Source organism: Chenopodium quinoa, unplaced genomic scaffold (genome assembly GCF_001683475.1).
Source record: "Chenopodium quinoa cultivar QQ74 unplaced genomic scaffold, ASM168347v1, whole genome shotgun sequence".
Taxonomy (NCBI): domain Eukaryota; kingdom Viridiplantae; phylum Streptophyta; class Magnoliopsida; order Caryophyllales; family Amaranthaceae; genus Chenopodium; species Chenopodium quinoa.
The window spans coordinates 2,088,779-2,109,458 of NW_018744128.1; the positions used below are offsets into that span (position 1 = coordinate 2,088,779).

Consider the following 20,680-nt stretch of genomic DNA (forward strand, 5'->3'; position numbering starts at 1 on the left):
CAGAATGCAGGCAATTCATCTTCTTTGGCAAGTTCTATACAAGGACTTGCGGGTGTGTCGTCGGAGCAAGCACAACAAATAATAGATATTCTATCGAAACCCAAGGCACGTTTGGAAGGTAATACAGGCGGCTTATGGATTGTGGATACAGGAGCCTCTAACCATGTTACTAATGACATATCAATCATGAAAAATATTAAAACGATACAAAATTGTCCGGTTGGTTTACCGGATGGTCAAACGGTGAATGCGAATCAATTGGGTTCGGTCACTTTAGATGGTGGTTTGGTGATTGATAATGTTTTATTTGTACCTTACTTGAATTGTAACTTGATTTCCGTTACTCAACTGAGTGATGAGTTGCATTGTAATGTACAATTTACTAACAAAATTTGTGTTATTCAGGACCAGTCGACGAGGACGGTGATTGGTGTGGGTGAACGACGAGATGGACTTTATTTTTTCCGTGGTGTGCCGCAAGTGAAGGTGCTAGCAGTGGATTGTGTGGTGGATCTTTGGCATCAACGAATGGGACATCCGTCGGAGAAGGTTTTAAAGTTACTTCCCCCTGTGAGTAACTCTACTAGGAAGAATAATAATGTGTGTGATGTATTCCCTCGGGCAAAACAGTCTAGAGATAGTTTTCCTATTAGTGAGAATAATGCTAGTGGTTTGTTTGATTTAGTTCATATTGATTTGTGGGGTCCTTACAAGATAGCATCGTCTTGTGGTTCGAAATTATTTTTGACAATAGTGGATGATTTTTCTAGAGGTGTTTGGATTTATTTAATTCGCAATAAAACCGTTGTTGAGTTTACTTTTCTTAATTTTATTGCTTTGATAAAACGCCAATTTGGTAGAGATATTAAGGTGGTTAGGAGTGACAATGGTACAAAGTTTAATCACCTTAAAGAGTATTTTACTAGCAATGGCATTGTCTTTGAGTCCTCTTGTGTTGGTACACCTCAACAAAACGGGAGAGTGGAAAGAAAACATCAACATATTTTAAATGTGGCTAGAGCATTGAAATTTCAAGGTAGATTACCTATTAAATTTTGGGGGGAGTGTGTATTAACGGCTTGTTATTTGATTAATCGTACTCTGAGTCATCTACTTAAATATAAAACTCCGTATGAGATGTTGTTTGGTAAAATCCTGTCTTATGAGACTATTCGGGTTTTTGGGTGTTTGTGTTATGCATATAATCAACGGAGTAAGGGGGACAAATTTGATTCTCGAAGTCGAAAATGTGTGTTTCTTGGTTATCCATTTGGAAAAAAAGGGTGGCAATTATTTGACTTAGAGACTCGGGAATTTATTGTGTCTAGAGATGTTAAATTTCATGAACGGGTTTTTCCGTTTGGGGAGGAAAAGAGTACGAATTTGACAGAGTGTAAGGTAAATGGTGAGCTCGATTTTTTTGCAAGTGATGATGGGATTGAACAGTGGCAAATGGGTACATACTTTGGGGTGCATAAGGAGAGTGAGCAGGCTGCTGGAACACCAGAGCAAGCTGCTGGGAAGCAGCAACTACGTGGCCAAGCCACTGCCCAGCAGATTGCAGAGGGCGTTGCTCAACAGCTCGAGGCAGACAACTCCGCGGGCAGGCTGCGGGAGATGGCAGCAGGCCGCGGGGTGGCTGCGGAGGCACCTGTACAGCAACCCGTGCAGCAGCTCCACGCAGACCACTCCGCGGGCAGGTCGCGGGAGATGGCAGCAGGCCGTGGGGCGGCTGCGGAGGCACTTGTACAGCAGCCCGTGGCTGGGAATGAAGAGAATAGGAGAGTAGAAATGGGTGAAGAAGATCTAGGTCGGGGAAAACGTGTAAAATTTCCTTAGACAAAGATTCGAGATTGTGTCACTCATACCATTCGGAAAAATAAAGTCTCGTCGGGGTCATCCGCAGAATCATCTTCCTCAGGTACTCTCTATCCTATAACATATTTTGTTAATTATGATCGGTTTTCCGAAAAACATAGAAATTATATTGCTGCAGTAACAGAGGCACGCATACCGAGGTCTTTCAAGGAAGCAATGTAACATGAAAGTTGGAGAGAAGCTATGACCTTAGAAATAAAGGCTCTCGAAGATCAAGGCACTTGGACCTTGGAGAATCTTCCGGCGGGAAAGAAAGCACTTGGAAGCAAGTGGGTTTACACTGAGAAGAGAGATGAAGGTGGTAACTTGTTGCGATTAAAAGCAAGACTTGTGGTGTTTGGTAATCATTAGGAAGAAGGGATCGATTACAATGAAACATTTGCGCCAGTGGCAAAAATGTCTACGGTATGTACTTTCTTAGCAGTGGCAGCGATTAAAAATTGGGATGTACATCAAATGGATGTACATAATGCTTTCTTGCACGGTGATTTGGAGGAGGAGATTTATATGAAAGTACCACCGGGATTTCAAAAAGGCAATTCAGATAAGGTCTGTAAGATGAATAAGTCCTTATATGGATTGAAGCAAGCTCCTAGATGTTGGTTTGAAAAATTGTCTACAGCCTTGAAGAAATATGGATTTAAACAATCGTATTCCGACTATTCTTTATTCACTCTTTCGAAGGGTGGAATGCAGTTGAGTGTCTTGGTTTATGTAGATGATATGATAATAGCAGGAAATAATACAATTGCATTGGAGAGTTTTAAATTAAAGCATACTTGTGTAAATGTTTTAATATGAAAGATCTGGGCGCCGTGAAATATTTTTTGGGGCTTGAAGTGGCACATAGTAAACATGGTTTCTATGTGTGCCAACGTAAGTATGCTTTAGATATTATTTCTGAGACAGGGTTACTAGGAGCAAAGCCTGCAGACTTTCCGATGGTGCAAAATCACAAACTTGCTTTAGTAGAAGGGAAAGAGTTCGCAGATGGTGAACGATATAGGCGATTGATTGGTCGCCTTATATATTTGGTAGTCACAAGGCCGGATTTGGCTTATTCGGTGCATATTTTGTCACAATTTATGCAATGTCCGAAAGAGGAACATTGGGAGGCGACATTGAGAGTAGTTAGATACTTGAAGAAATGTCTGGGTCAAGGCATTCTTTTGAGATCAGATAGTGCACTACAATTGGAAGGATGGTGTGATTCGGATTGGGCGAGTTGTCCTTTGACTCGTAGGTCGTTGACCGGTTGGTTTGTATTGCTTGGGTTGTCACCGGTGTCCTGGAAGACTAAAAAGCAACCAACAGTTTCTACAAGTTCCACAGAGGCCGAGTATCGGGCAATGACAGGGTTGCAATGTGAGTTCAAACACTTGAAACAAATTCTCCAGTCTTTGGGTGTAGAACATAAACAAGGTATGAACATGTATTGTGATAGTCAGTCGGCTCTCCACGTTGCTAATAATCCGGTGTTCCATGAGAGGACAAAACACATTGAGGTAGATTGTCATTTTATTAGGGATGCTATTAAAGAAGGTGAGATTAAGCCATCGTATGTTTCCACGAAGATTCAGTTGGCGGATATTTTTACAAAAGCGTTAGGAAAGGCGCAATTTGAATTCTTACTTGGCAAGATGGGCATTCGAGATCTACATGCTCCATCTTGAGGGGGGATGTTAAGATAATATTAGGAAATATTGTATAATATCTTTAGATTTCCTAGTTATGTTAATATTTTATCTTATTCCTAATTATGTTAGGGTTAGGAATATCTTATATAACTATATATATTCTTAAGTGGTGAATGAGAAAGTCAAGAGTTTCTATTCAATTTGTCACTATAACTATTACAAACTAAAATTTCTCTTATCAAACTAAACTATTACATTGAACTAAACTAGCTCTTAATACAAAATACACATATATAATTAATTAACATTGTCTGTTCATTTATATATTACAATTTAATGTTACATTGATCACTTACATAATAATTACTAACATAAACTTCGATTCTATTTTCAAACTATTTCGTAAAATCCTTTCTCTCAAATATATTATTGGCCAAGTAACGTTTGAAGTGCCATATATACGAACTTACGAAGTATATATGGTTTAGGGTGTTATGGTAGTGTGTCTGGAAGATCTTCTTTGTTAGCAGCATTTGAAGAAAGCTCAAGAGAGTCGACGAATGTAACAACCCTATCTTTTCTAAACATGAGATAGATTACTCCTACAACATAAAGAGCTATTAAGGGAAACACCGCGATTCCAATGAACACATTGCTTATTCTTGACAAACTACTATGAATTAGCCAACCCACAAATCCTGTGCTAAGGAAATATATGTCGATGCCCATTATTCCTAGTCCCAAACTCCATGAGATGATCATAATCTGCATGCTCAAATTTAATTTAGTTAAAGCCATATTTTAATTAATTAGTAGTTTTACTTATGCTTTTAGAAATTTAAAATGACCATAACTTACAATAATGGAGTTCTTGTGAGGTCCCATCTTAGTGGAACTACCGCTGAACTTAAGCAGTGGAATTAGAGCAAATGGAACCCCAAATGATGCTATCATCTGCAATATAATAAGTATCATATATTAGAGGTGATCAAAGGTAAAAAAAATTAGCCCGCTTGGTCAGGGCAAAATAAGGTTTGAGCTGAAAATGTTTGCCCGAATTCCGCAAATTTGAAAAGGGTGTAGTGGGCTTTTCGGACCGAGCCAAAAAATATCTATAAAACTTAAAAATACATATTTATGGGCCGCAAGAAAATAAAAAAAATCGAGTTGGGCCCTAATGAGTCATGACGAAATTTTTTCCCAAATGGGCCGGGCCTAACATAATCGGCTCTAATTAGAATGTGTTATCCTTAATATATGTGTTGAGAGTGAATGCAACCTTGTTTGTTCATATAATAGGTTAGAGACACGAACCGAGGTAATAATAATGAGCTTCCCAGCTCCTGATGATCCTCCAATGATTGAAACTATTAGGCTTGGTGCAATTGAGATGCATCGAGTCATTAAGTTCCTTGACCATGATTTCATCTTGATGTCTAAAAATCCCTGAAAGTAATAATAAAACATATAAATTACTAATAATAATAATAACAATAATAATAATAATAGTAACTATCATTATGTAATTTTATCGCTATTCAATCTATCACAAAAATTGATTTCGTTATTTAGGTTATTATAACAACTAACTAATTACTTGTCACGACTTTGGGACCTTTACAATTGTCACTGTATAACTTCATGACCACGAACATGTTAAATAATAAATGTATGTTTTGAAATAAATTTAACAAGATCTTGAGGACTGTGCATGTTTTTCCACAATCAAGTATGTATAATCACGACATAGTGTATCTGTGCAGCTTAAACTAAGTGGTGTCGTCATTAAATTATATTCTCTATAATTAAGATTAATATACAACAATGAAGATTGTCATTAAGAAAATACAGGGCTAGTTAATTACTGTGTTACCTGCATAATGTATTGGCCAGCATAAGTGCCAGTGATTGTAGAGCTTTGTCCAGATGCAAAGAGGGCAATTCCATAAATAATAGAGGCAGATTTTCGGCCCAAAACGTTTTTTAGAAGAAGATTTGCATTATTAAGTGTTAAAACACTGCATAACTCTGCCACTTCTGGTGTAAGACTATCTCCTGAACATATTCTGCCTGATACCGATACAACAGCTACGTTGATCAAGAACGCAAGTATGAAGGCGAAACCACTCTCTAGTAGAAAGTATCTACATGCATCCTGAACATCGAACAATCATTTATGACAAAGTATTAGTAATTGGAGAAATTACGTAGATTACAATGTTTGGTAAAATTAGCTGAAAGCTGAAGTTAAAATATACGTGTAATGTTCAAAACAAATTGAGATTATATTTTTTTGGTAATATACGTTAATGCCTTTTGTAGACTTGGGTACTTTTCTGGTTAACACAAGAGCCGAGTGGAGAAAGAGGTTGTGCCTGTCAAGTTTAATTATTTGCAAGCAAAATGATTAGATAACTTATCGAAAAATTAACATAATTAATCAATCAAGTAAAACGTAATATATATGAAGTTTTTATGATATAGTTGGAGTGATTAATATGTGAACTTACGGCATAATAGAAGCACCCAACAACGCAATGGCATCAGCAGTGGCCTCGTTGCCTGCGAGCTTAGGTATAAACATGCCCTTGATTACCTCTTCCGCCGGCGGCTTTACATAACCCATTTCTCCGAAGAAGCAAGCACCCATTACAAGCATAAACATTGCTATCAATATTTCCAACTTTCTAACCTATATCGATACCAAAAACCCGAGACAAAAAAAATTACTAATCAATTAAACAAAATACTTTGTACATACATGAATATTGACTAGCATATATATTGTCCAAGTTTCGTGAAACTTGACTAGTTTGTAGATGATTAGCAACAATGACATGTACAATTCAAATCACGCATAATCTTGCCATTTTAGGATGTACTGTCGTAAAAAATAGTATCAAGTTATGAAGCTAATAATGACTCAGGGCATGTTGCATTGTTTTCAGCTTATTTTCAGTTCATTTCACTTCAAATCAGCTTCAATAAGTTTAATTTAGTTCAGTTCAGTTTTTAATTTCCTTCTCTCATAAATTATTCAGTTCAATTTTATTCAACTCCAATAAGTTCAGTTCATTTCAATTCAGTTCAGTAAATCATAACATACCCTTAGACCTTAGTTGAATGTTACATGGTTTCATTAATTAAGTTGTTATAGGCCGGGTATGGTCTTTTCTTGTAAGAAAATAGAATAAAAATTCATGTTATAGTGTTAGACTAGATAAATATGTAAATATTTATTGTCCATAATTAGCAATGTATTTTGTGAGAAAATAGTAAAGCTATCATTATCCTACTCTCGCCCATTATCACATTGTAAGGCTTTGATGGACATCCCAAATTGAGTTTTAACATATGCAAAAAAACTCAAGAAAGTGGAAAACACACTAGATTTTGTTTTAAGAGGAAACACCCAAAGATAAAGAAAATAGTCACCAAGAAAGAGGAATACATACCCCATATCTATGGATTCCGAGGAGGAGGAGAGTGCTTAAACCAGTAAGAAGAACACCAGCCCAAAGAGGAATCTGAAATAGAATGTTTAATGAGAAGGCGGTCGCAATGACTTCAGGTATATCAGCTGCTACTACAGCCAACTCTGCTAGCAACCATAACCCGTAATTCACTACCATTGGGTACTCCGATTTGCAATGCTCCGACAAGTGTTTGCCTGAATAAAAACAATTTATTTTGCTACAATAAATTAGGTTTAGTTTGATTAAAAGTTGACATTTTAAGGTTTAATTTAAAATTAAGTACGTATGATTGTATGAATTAATTTGAAATTAAACCTTATTACCAGTGGATACTCCTAGGTTTGCTGCTAGAGATTGCGTAATTAAAGCGAAAATTAATCCAGTAAGTACCACCCATAGAAGCTGTAAATTATCAAGATCAGATCATCCAAATTTATTAGACATTATGCATGAATTTAACTAATTGTATCATACAAATTAAATCATGGAAATCATGGTATTACACTATTCTATCACCTGGTATTTATGATTAGCTCCAGCTTGCAAGTCAGTTTCCACTGTGACATAAAAATTAAAAGACAGGCTATATAAGAACTCTTTGGGGTTTACATGCATGTGACTTCTTGGCCACGTTATTTCATGGCCGCCCTTGAAAAAATACTCCGTAACCTTAATTGTTACAGACTTACAATAACTTATTGTTTTGAGACGAATGAATTACTTCTATTGTCTATATATATATTATTTTTTTTCAATTGGTTCACTTCAAATAATTAATTAACTATATTTATTAATAGCAAGAGAAACTTACAATTGCCAGGGTCGAGATAAGCCATTGAAACTAGAAATCCAGGACCAACAAATGATAAAAACTTTCTCCACATGGGTTCCTATCAATCAAACATTCACCTCCGTTCATTGAATGTATATATCACTTTGACTTTTTTAAATATACTGGTTAAAGTGATGCAATTACTCTAAAACAAATGGAGTACATGAAGTACATGCATGCGGAATAAATGCATTAATTTAGTAATAGTTAGTAAATTGGTAATATTGACGATAAATGAATTATCCATCATGTACAAACGATATAATTAATTAATGAAATTAAACTAGAGATCATTTTAAAAAAAATTAAGATCATGACCTGTTGATCAGTTGAATTTTCATCGAATCGTTTACTAGAAGAAAGAGGGAGAGGATCATTAGTATTACTAATCTCGTTACTTTCATCTTCATCAACTCCCTTAACATCAATGGCAACTATTCGATTGCTGCTTCCTAGAATGCCAGATCTTCTTATTTCATTCTCATCAATAAGTTTTGCCATAACACTATTTGTTTTAAATTTTCTAAATTTCTATCTATAAAATGGTGCTCATTTGTTAACCTATATATAGTACGATAAAGTATACTATAAAAGAAACAAATTTAATTATATAATATGAAATAATTCGTACCATATCTAAGAAAGCAGTGATGTAATCTGTATGATTAATTAAACAACCTAATGGGGTTTGGTAATGTACTTTCATAAACTTTCAAAATCATATTGTCTTTTTTTTTTTTAGTTTCATTAAATAAATAATGTGTTAACTGAAAACGAGAATACTAACCGAAATATTCACTCATAAAGTCATAAGAAAACAATACCGTACGGAGTACTAATCAACTAGGGGTACAAAGTTAAAAGTAGGTGTATATATTTACGATTAGACATTTCTCATCTCTGCTTTATGTCAAATTGTTACACATAACCTGTAACAGAGATAATATTATTAACTTCTAAGGTGGTAGCTCTACCATTATTATCGATCGAGTTAATTAGCTGTATAGCAGTCCATTAAAAATTTTATTCTCTATAACTCTTGTTTATGGAACATAAATGTAATAAAATTTATTTCATTATTACATTGTTCAATAATTCAATTATTCATTGGAGACCATAGAAAATAAAACATTTCAAATGAAAAGAAACGATAATTTCTCAAGTTTTTAGATAATAATCATAATAATATTTCATTCTTTTTAAAGTCTTTTTTCGATCTGTAAATACTAAATAGGAGATCAATAGAAAACGGATGCAACAAATTAAATCGAGCTCACTATCTATATCACACATGCTTGAATTGCAACATCTCATAGTCGGATATTCTCATCTACGGAACTAGACAGTATCTAGTAAAGTTGGTGGTATAAACTATAATAACGTGATGACACAAAGAGAAGAACAAAATTGATGATTTCATGAACAAGTAGGTGTTTTGTACCATAATGATTTGGAATTGTATCAAATATTCATATTCATAAAAATAAAAGTACAAAAGTCGGTCCGTTTTAGAGTTAATAACAACTACTACATTAAAGTTTAAGGATCTTCTTCTTAACTATAGGAATAAGTTTGAATTGAATCCCTAAATTACATTCCTACTTCTCTCTATTATGTGAGGAATAATTGCAAGAAGTAGAAATGTAATTTAGGGACAGATTGAGTCTTAACTGTACTGTTTGTAACTGTTTAATAACTTTAATTTATACATGCCTTAATTTAATTAAGTAATGTCGTCGTATAGTAGCATAAGCAAGGGAATATCTTTTAATATATAAAACATGCAATTAAGATACACATAGTAGCATTTATATTACAAAAGTAGGTCCATTTTAGAGGTTTAAAAAAAATATACACATAGTAGCATTTATATTACGTATAAACTATATGTTGTGTTGCACCTTTAGAGTACGGACTAGTCGAGTACATTGTATTATCATGGCTGCGTGTCGTAATTATAAGGAGTAGTTTGTAGTTAATTAGAATTTATGTCGACATTAACAATTTAAATATTCTTTGTAATTGTTGTATTTCTTATAAGTACAGTACACCAATCTCGCTCATTTTGAATTTTCTTTCAAATTAGTACAATCTAGAGCTGTTAATTCGGGTAAACGGGTCGGGTTTGAGTCGGGTAAGAGTGAGTCGGGTCAACTCGGGCCGAGTCAATTTAGATTAATTCCATAACCTATGCGAGTAGGGTTTAGGTTGGGTCATACTTGAATCGGGTCACGTCAGGTCATACTTTTAATCGGGTTTGGGTCGGGTTAATAACAGGTCGGGCACATTCGGGTCGGGTTTTATTCGGGTTTTCACGAGTTAGGGTAATTCTCGAGTTCGAGTCGGGTTTGATTCAAGTCAATAACTTACGGGTTAGAATCAGGACGGGTCATTCTCGGGTTTGAGTCGGGTTTGGTTCAAGTCAGTAATTTGCGGATTATAATCAGGTCGGGTCATTTTCAAGTCGGGTCATTCTCGGATTCAAATCGGGTTCGGTTCAAGTCAATAATTTGCGGGTTATAATCAGGTCGGGTCATTTTCAAGTCAGGTCATTCTCGGGTTCAAGTCGGGTTCGGTTCAAGTCAATAATTTGCAGGTAAAAATCAGGTCGAGTCATATCCAAGTCAGGTCATATTCGGGTTCAACTAACTATATGTAGATAACTATCATTTTTATCAAGCTAATTATTTCCCTTGACTATAACATATATGGCAATATACTAGAGAACTATTGTCTATAATATATGAATTGAAGATAATTATCTCCTTTGACCATACAAAAAATAAATATTATATTTAACTCTTAAATTGAAGGATGATGCTCCTTTCTTTTGTTAGCCTGGACCGACTTGGTCTCCCAAGATAAATTGCTTTGATCAACAATAATAAGGTGGTCTAAATTGCATTTAAGGTGATTTGAAATCGGGTCAGGAACAATTTGTGATAAATTTAGGTTGGGTCAATAACAAGTTGTGTTAATTTCGAGTCGGGTTAGTAAAAGATCGGGTTGAATTTTTGGGTTGGGTAAGTAATAGGTAAATAAAATTCGGGTCAAGTTAATAACAAGTCGGGTTGAATTTGGGTCAGGTCAATAACAAGTTGGGTTGATTTCGCGTCAGGTTTGTAACAGGTTGGGTTAAATTCGGGTAGGTTTAAGAACGGGTCGGGTTGAATTCAGGTCAGGTTAGTAACAAGTCGGGTTAAATTCGGGTTTTGACGGGATAAAACGGGTTTGGGTCAATTTCAGTTCAAGTTGGGTTTGGTGCAAGTTAATTAAATTGGTTGTGGTAAACCGGTAAATCGATGCAAGTTGTAAACCAATAAATTTGCCGTTTAAAAGCAAATTGAATGGTTCTACACACCCAATTGAACTACCGGAGGGTATTAGGGACCATGGTAAACATTTCGGCAATTTTTATTTCCAAGCGAATAAAAGTCAAAAAATTCCAAAATTGAAGACTAATAATCCACGCTTTTTAAGAAATTTTGGAGGTTTCGCGTCCCGGTGTAGAATAATATTAATATTTTAGGGGATACATCTCTGGGTCATATAATGCCGTTTGGAACCATATATGATCATTATATGTTGTCATAAATAATCGTAGTAGGCTTGAGTTAATGAAATCCGTGCAAGTTGTAAATCGGTAATTAAATAGGCCGTTTAAAGGTAAATTGGATGGTTCCACCAACCCAATTGGACACTCGGAGGATATTAGGGATCATGGGTAAACATTTCGGCAATTTTTATTTCCGGGCAAAAAAAGACAAAAAATTCCAAAATTAAAGACTAATAACCCTACTTTTTAGAAATTTTGGAGGTTTCGGGGCCCGATGTAGAAAATTATTAATATTTTAGAGGATACATCTCGGGGTCATATAATGACATTTGGAACCATATATGATCATAATATGTTGTCATAAATGTTCGTAGTAGGCTTGAGTTAATGAAATCCGTGCAAATTGTAAATCGGTAATTAAATTGGCCGTTTAAAGGAAAATTGGATGGTTCCACCAACCCAATTGGACGCTCGGAGGGTAGTAGGGACCATGGGTAAACATTTTGGCAATTTTTATTTTCGGGCGAAAAAAAGTCAAAAAATTCCAAAATTGAAGACTAATATTCATGCTTTTTAAAAATTTTGGAGGTTTCGGGGTACGATGTAGAAAAATATTAATATTTTAGGGGATACATCTTGGGGTCATATAATGACGTTTGGAACCATATATGATCATTATAGTTGTCATAAATGTTCGTAGTAGGCTTGAGTTAATGAAATCCGTGCAAGTTGTAAATCAGTAATTAAATTGGCCGTTTAAAGGTAAATTGGATGGTTCCACCAACCCAATTGGATGCCCGGAGGATATTAGGGACTATGGTAAACATTTCGACAAATTATATTTCCGGGCGAAAAATAGTCAAAAAATTCCAAAATTGAAGACTAATATCCACACTTTTTGCGAAATTTTGGAGGTTTGAGGCCCGGTGTCGAAAAGTCTTGAAATTCTAGGGGATACATCTCGGGGTCACATAATGCTGTTTGGAACCATATATGATCATTATTTGTTGTCATAAGTGTTCGTGGTAGGCTTTAGTAAATGAAATCGGTGCAAGTTGTAAAACGGTAAATTGGTTGTTTAGATGCAAATTGATGGTTCCACCCACCCAATTGGATTAAAAGATAGTATTCGGGATCATGGTAAAATTTTGTCAATTTTTATTTTTGTGCGAAAAAAGTAAAAAAATACCAAAATTGAAGGCTAATATCCACGCGTTTTGAGAAATTTTTTAGGTTTCAGCGGCCCGTGTCGAGAAGCTTTGATATTTTAGGGGATACATCTCTGGATCATATAATACTGTTTTAAACCATAAATGATCATTATATGTTTTCATAAATGTTCGTGGTATGCTTGAGTTAATGAAATCAGTGCAAGTTGTAAACCGATAAATTCGCCATTTTAAGGCAAATTACATGGTTTCATCCACCTAATTGGACTTCTGAATCGTATTAGGGACCATGGTAAATATTTCGACAATTTTTATTTACAAGCGAAAAAAGTCAAAAAATTCCAAAATTTAAGGTTAATTTCCACGCTTTTTGATAAATTTTGGAGGTTTCGAGGCCTGGTATCGAAAATCCTTGAGATTCTTGAGATTTTAGGGGATATATCTCCGGGTCATATAACGCCGTTTGAAACCATATATGATCATTATATGTTGTCATAAATGTTTGTGGTAGGCTTGAGTTAATGAATTCGGTGCAAGTTGTAAACCAGTAAATTGTTCGTTTAAAGGCAAATTGAATGGTTCCACCCAGCCAATTGGACTCCAGGAGGGTATTAGGAAACATGGTAAACATTTTGGAAATTTATATTTTCGAGCGAAAAGTGTCAAAAAATACTAAAATTGAAGACTAATATCCACGTATTTTGCGAAATTTTGAAGATTTTAGGACTCGATGTCGAAAAGTCTTTAAATTCCAAGGAATACATCTTGGTGTCATATAATGTCGTATGGAACCATATATGATGATTATATGTTGTCATAAAATGTTCGTGGTAGGCTTGGGTTAATGAAATCGGTGCAAGTTGTAAATTGGTAAACTTGTCGTTTAAAGGCAAATTGGATGGTTTCACCCACACAACTGGACTCCCAATGGTTATTATAGACCTTGGTAAACATTTCGGCAATTTTTATTTATGGGCGAAAAAAAGTCAAATAGTTCAAAAATTGAAGGCATTATCCATGCTTTTGAGAAAATTCGAAGGTTTCGGGGCCCGTTGTTGAAAAGCCTTAAGATTTTAGGGGATACATCTCGGGGTCATATAATTTCGTTTGGAACCATATATGATCATTATACATTTTCATAAATGTTCGTGGTAGGCTTGAATTAATGAAATCGGTGCTAGTTTTAAACTACTAAATTGGTCGTTTAAAGGCAAATAGGATGTTTCCACCTACCCAATTGGACTCCGAGAGGATTTAAGGACCATGGTAAACATTTCGGCAATTTTCATTTTCGGGCGAAAAAAAGTCAAAAAATTCAAAAATTGAATGCTAATATCCACGCTTTTTGTGAAATTTTGGAGTCTTCGGGGCCCTGTGTCAAAAGTCTTGAAATTCTAGGGAATACATCTCGGGGTCATATAATGTCGTTTGGAAACATATATGATCATTATTTGTTGTAATAAATGTTCGTGGTTGGCTTGAGCTAATTAAATCGGTACAAGGTTTAAACCAGTAAATTGGTCGTTTAAAGGCAAATTGGATGGTTCCACCCGCCTAACTGGACTCCCGGGGTGTATTAGGGACCATAGTAAACATTTGGCAATTTTTATTTTCGGTCGAAAAAAAGTCAAAAAATTCCAAATTTGAAGGCTAATATCCACATTTTTTGAGAAATTATTGAGATTTCGGGGTCCGATGTCGAAAAGGCTTGAGATTTTAGGGGATACATCTCGGGGTCATATAATGTCGCTTGGAACCATATATGATCATTAATATTTTCATAAACGTTTGTGATAGGCTTGAATTAATGACATCAATGCAAGTCGTAAATCGGTAAATTAGCCGTTTAAAGACAAATTGTATGGTTCCACCCACCCAATTGGACTCCTGGAGGGTATTAGGGACCATGGTAAAAATTTCGGTAATTTTTATATTCGGGCAAAAAAAAGTAAAAAAAATCCAAAATTGAAAACTAATATCCACGCTTTTTGAGAAATTTTTGAGGTTTCGAGGCCCGGTGTCAAAAATTCTTGAAATTTTAGTGGATAAATTCCGGGGTCATATAATGACCGTTATTCATTCGTAATAATGGCAATTAATCAGATGTATATTGGATAACGTAGTGAAGGAAACACGAGGAAAAGATAAGGAATAATAATTTTGTAAAATTTGAAAGTTTTCTTCCAATAGCACTCCATATGTCACATGGGATTTGCTTAAACATGAAAACGATGGTTGATTTCAAACTACTTCTTCAATTATCACGCTGTTCACGCACATTCCACAAAAATAAATAATATTTAATCAAGTTATCAAGGTCAACATTAGCATCATCATTGAATATGTTTCATTTTCTTTACAAAATATGGTTATAGTCAAATTGAACTTTCATTAATAGAAGTATTTCCTATTATCTGTTTATAGTCAAATTGAACTTTATTTAATAGAAGTACTTCCTATTATGTGTTTATAGTCAATTGTTACAATATTACGGAGTAGATAAAATTTATCATACTTCATTACTTCGTATTACACTATCAATGTAATTATTTTAATAAAAGAATACTTTGAGAAAAATCAATAAAAATATTTTACATACTTCAACCTGATCTGCTATAGACTCGACCACATTTTTTTCATTAAAAACATTTTTGAGAAGCATTAAGTGAACACTTAAACTAACTTGCTAGGTAGTTTTGAGAAGCCAAAAAAAAAAAAAAACAAAAAAAAAAAGCATGAAAAGTACTCCAATTTAGCATAAATAGGGAGAGTCTACAGTGCATGACAAATACCGCTATGTACCATAAATGTTATGTACTGCTATGTATTACTAAATTATATATATATAGGAAAACACCTAATTCCTTTTATATTTCTCACGTAGGTTTTTTTTTTTTCAGTTTCTATCGTTCTCGCTCTCCCATTCTACCTACCTCCTTCGTTATTTTCATTCATCACATTTAAATCTTGAAGCAATTGTAATTTGGGGACAACATTATTCAACATCTTTAATTTTAAGATTCAATTGAGGTAATTTGTTAGTTTTTTTCAATATTAATCTCTCTTTTCATTAATCTAAAACGTAACCCTAAAAAACCCTAACCCTAATCTCGGCATGCATTTGTCAAGTAATTCTATTCTTCTCCCTCGTAATGTTTCTTCAGCTTTTGTTATGAATTGTTGATGTTATTTCAATTTTTGCAATTTCTAATTTTTTTTATTAGTTTATATAAAATCTTGGTGAAAGTGCTCCATACCACGATACTACTGTGTGATTTACTACTCTATTACTTGTTATTAGTCAATTCTTATAATTTTTTGTTTTTTTATTCATTTTTAGTCAATTAGAGTATAGATAAATGCATATGAGGCTTTTATAATTTCGAGTCAAATTCTTAATTGACAGTATAATGTCACTCTTCATCTAATTATGTTCACCATTGCATTGTACTAGGACGTTTAATTAATGGACTTAGTTTGTAATCAAACTTGCAATTTTTCAATAATACAAATACCAATATTAGTATTATACGGAGTACTAATTTGTGTTTTATTTCTTTTTGGATTCAATCCTACCCCCCTCATCTATTAGTATTTTTTTTATTAGTTTATATAAAATCTTGGTAAAAAATTCTTTAATTTCCATGAGTATTTAGATGTCAATTACAATTTTCAAATTCGATCAACTATTTTACTTAAATTCTTGACTTTGTCATTGTTGGGTAGATTTCTCATTCCGTACCTCTTTAATATTTTTGTTTAATTTTCAGATTTTGCAAATTACCATGGTCTGAGTTTATTGTTGCTTGGTCAAAGAAACTAATCGATGGATTTGAATTTGACTCCTTCAAAACAACATGCTCACAATTGTACAGAGAATATTTGCATCAAGGTAAATTATTTTTCTATACATCTTATAGTCTTATATATAATTAATTGGATGCTTACGTATTCCTATCAATATATGTAAACACTTATTTAAATGCAGGAAAAAAATGATAATGCAGATCATATTGGAGTATTATTGTAATGTTAACATGTTACTTTCATTTTACAATCGATTCTTAATCAAATTTATATAAATTTATATTACTTTATGCAGAACTGATTGTGGCATGTTGTAGGGAATAATTTCAAGCCTTTAAAATCCCACTAGCTTGAACCCCACTGTGATCATAAACTAAAGTACGGTGGCGTCCAAAAGGGAAGAAGATAGAGAAAAAGAGTCGCCAACAAGTTTTTAAGGAACTTGTAAACCGTTCACGAGGTGAAGGTTACACCCCTTAACGATCCAAGAGATCGTCAACTCCATAAGGTCATGAACCAAATAAGGGTTCGGGGATGATGGTACAAATCCAACCTAAAAGAGATTGAACCTGCCCTAATAATAGGCCTCTACTTTATTATGCTCGTATTCATGTGCGCTTTCTAATTAACATGCAATCAATAGGATTAACCCTAAACCTGTTTATCTATGTTGGTTGAATATAATGCACAAATAAACTATTATTGGCGATCACTTGAATTATAATCACAATTAACCCTAACAAGATTATTAATTATCTTATTAAGCGTGATTGCAAATACCAATTCCCTTTAAACATGCAATAAAGGTGTGATCAAGCAATAACAATATAAAATGTAATACATATCAAGCAACATAATAAATAACATCATGAATAATAATAATATCAATCATAATCATAATCATGTTAAAGCATAGCAAGATCCTAGGCATGATACTAACAAGATTAATAACAAATCCCAGCATGTCACTAAACAATAAAAATCAAATCTTTAACCCTAACATGATACTAACATGGATAAATATTAGGAAGAGAATAAAAGGCATCATAGCAATCATATTTAATATTAAAATTACCCTAGACATGATACTAGTAATCATAATAACAATATAAACATGATATCTACATCATAATATCAATTAATCAATTAAAGTACTTACTTGGATGTCTCGTACCTCTTTCTAATTACAAAATACACACGTTAGTAACTTCAAGGAAAATAATAATCAAAGCAATTAAATTAAATAATCGAGAGATTTGGGACCAAACCCTCAAAAATTAAAACCTTTCACATCTAGGGCGAAGGCAACTTCGAATATGGCTAGGTGTTTCTAGATCTAATGAATGCGGAATTTTGTATTTGAGAAAAGGCTAGAAAGAATTAAAGAAATGAAAGAATGAATATTTATGAAAATTGATGAAAGAGATGAATGAAAAGAATTATTTGACTGTAGATGAATGCTAATTGATGAATGATTTATGAATGAGGAGAGTTGATAAGAATTGACGAGAGTTGGTGAATCTTGATGAATGAAAACGGAGTTTTTGATACGATATTTATAGAGAAAATCATCCAAAAAAGATAATTTAACAAAACAGAGTCTGAAGATCGTAAAACAACCTTGGCGCCAACCCTGGCTAATTGGCGCTAGCACCAGTGGTTAGCGCCAGCATCAATGGCTAGCTTCTGGCGCCAATCCTGGTTCCAGGCGCCAAGGCCTAGGGTTGGACGCCAAATTGGATTTCAACGCGTTTTCGAAAATCTGATAAATTTACCGTACTGGAAGATAAAATAATATAATTCCTTCAAATACTATTTGATTTTGATTAAAACTCTGAAAAGTCCTAATTGAATTAGGAATGAAAAGAATCTTCTAGAATGTTCTAAAAGACTAAAACCATTCCTAATTACATTAGGAATGATAAATTATATTAGGCCCTCCCCTAGATCATTAGGCCGTACTTAAAGCTCAAACCGGGTCCAGTTTAGTAAATTGGCCGTAACTTCCTCAATATTCATCGGAATTGGGCTTATAATATATCGTTGGGAAGGTCTTTGCAAACCCCATCCAACTACACCACTATCGGAACCATATCATGGACCAACCAAACCGGATTGGTTGTTTTCTTAAAATAAAGTTTTCAAAAACAGGAAGAAGAGAAAAGAATTAAAACTTTCCGCAACACTAGACCTTTCCACACTTCGTTTCATTCGATTATGATTCGACGTGAAAGGTACTCATCACTGAGTTTGGTTTTGGGGAGACACAAATGGGTGTCTACACATGTACATCTTAAAGTATATTGAAGCTGAAAATAAATCAGATTGGTCAAAAATATTCTATACGGTAAAGTTGAATTAGATTGATTTATAACTTTCATACATATATAATAGAGTGATAGATACAAGGTTGAGTGTTTTTTCTTTTCTTTTCTTTTTTTTTTTTTTTTTTATGCAGATGGCGTCCATGAGAATTGAACGACTTAAGTATTTGGCAAAACTCATCACTAGCGAATTTAATGAAGCTACACTATTTAAGCTGCTATTTTGGGAGATGCATCCATTGATCTCAAGCAGCTATCTTAATTTTTTTTTTTTTTTTTATTTTTTTTTTTTTTTTGAATGGAGCAGCTATCTTGATTTATCTCATGTATTATTGACTTATTGTTGAATGGTGTTATTCTATAATTGCCACTTTCTTTTTTACATTAATAATATAACTGAGGTTATAGTGGAATAAGTAATACGAGTAGGAGGTAATATGAGAGATATTAAAGAAATCAAACAATAAGCTATCCAATCTAATATCATCAAATAGGAGGTGAATAGGAGTAGCACCATTGTTCAAGCACGTAATTGCTTTCACCACTTTTGTAAAATCACTTTCCACCCACACATTTGTATATCCAAGAGCTGAACAGAACTAAAATGAACTAATTGGAGTTGAACTGAACTGAAATTAAGTAAATGTGAACAGACCCTTAATCAAACTAGACCTTGTGCGGATATCGTAACAAGTCAAAACATGTCATTTATTTATTTTGAAATGAAGAAAATAGGACAAAAGAAGTACTCCCTCCGTTTTTATTGCTCCATTTCTTCATGCGCAGAGTTTTAAGAGAAATTGGAGAAATTAATAATATATGGAGTTAGTGAGGTATGTAGAACAATAAAAAAATTGTAAAAAGCAAAAGTAGTGGAAACAATTGGAGGAGAGATAATATGAAATTAATAAAATATGATCATGGTGGGTCCACTACGTGAGTGAAATCAGTTAAATATTGTACTCCCTCCGTTCCATAATGGTGTTCTTGTTTGAAATCTTTGACTTTTTTAAGAAAGAGAGAATATTCTAAATTTCTCTTAATCCATAAGAATAAATATAGTGATATGAGATCTAGTTTGATCTTCTTGGTGAGTAGATTATTAATATCTAACTTTTATAATTTCTCTTAATCCATAAGAATAAATATAGTGATAGGTCAAAGTTGGGTAAAAATTTGCATCAATTTACGAAACAGGAACATTATTGTGAAACGGAGAGAGTAAAAGTTATAAGGAAATGGATCAAGTATTTAAAAACGGATGGAGTAATAGAGAAGACTAGTAGAAACGTGTCATATAAATGGAGTACCGATATTTCAATATAAGGAACAAAAAAAATCCATTTGTTCTAAAACAATTGATTAATTGGCACAATAAAACTTTGGACATGTTATACCACTATTTTGACTTTATTTTTATATAGTTAAACAATAGGCTGCATAAGAATGAATATTGACACGGATACAAGTATGAAACAAATACAGGAAACATTTATTTCAAAATAAGGGACACGTGTATGGGATGTTAAAATTCATATAATATATTTTTTTAAAAAAGAATTTGACTATATATTTGTCATTTTGTCCTCTCATTAGATCATACTGCATCATAATATAAGTATTTCTACGAGTAATCTAAATAGGTTGTATGATGTAAAATAAATCAAACAAGTATTTCATATTTCTTTATGAAGGTAGTCTAAAGGAAAACAAAATGGATCAAATAAATTGCAAAATATTCAAAATTTATAATAAGATGTTTAATTATAATGTAGTCCTACGGGTAATTCTAAATAGGTTGTATGATGTAAAATAAAAAAAAAATGAGAAGAGCAAAAAAAAAATAAGAGAATGGTGAGCACAAAGATTTGATCCTTAAACCCCTACTCTAAGGAATAATGCAATTTACCATCTTAGCTAAAGTCAAATTGTGTTAAGTGAATACAAAAAATATATAATATATTTAATTAAATTGAATAGTGGTACATTGCGGTACATTAA

At 33.6% G+C, this 20,680-nt stretch overlaps 2 protein-coding genes across 2 annotated transcripts; one reads left to right on the plus strand and one right to left on the minus strand.

The window, feature by feature from the left end:
• The first annotated feature begins 2,675 nt into the window (after nucleotides 1-2,675).
• Nucleotides 2,676-3,551, plus strand: LOC110692870 (uncharacterized mitochondrial protein AtMg00810-like). Its single transcript, XM_021869952.1, has one exon. It carries the CDS (start codon nucleotides 2,676-2,678, stop codon nucleotides 3,549-3,551), a length of 876 nt encoding a protein of 291 aa, XP_021725644.1.
• A 173-nt stretch (nucleotides 3,552-3,724) lies between these two features.
• Nucleotides 3,725-8,324, minus strand: LOC110692871 (metal transporter Nramp5-like). The gene is made up of 11 exons (XM_021869953.1): nucleotides 8,142-8,324; nucleotides 7,803-7,881; nucleotides 7,508-7,548; nucleotides 7,315-7,393; nucleotides 6,971-7,185; nucleotides 6,026-6,207; nucleotides 5,821-5,890; nucleotides 5,389-5,670; nucleotides 4,830-4,961; nucleotides 4,374-4,469; nucleotides 3,725-4,280 (listed from the first exon to the last, which is right to left on the minus strand). The coding sequence occupies exons 1-11, from the start codon at nucleotides 8,322-8,324 to the stop codon at nucleotides 4,008-4,010; spliced, it is 1,632 nt and encodes a 543-aa protein (XP_021725645.1). The 3' UTR covers nucleotides 3,725-4,007.
• Between the last annotated feature and the right edge of the window lie 12,356 nt (nucleotides 8,325-20,680).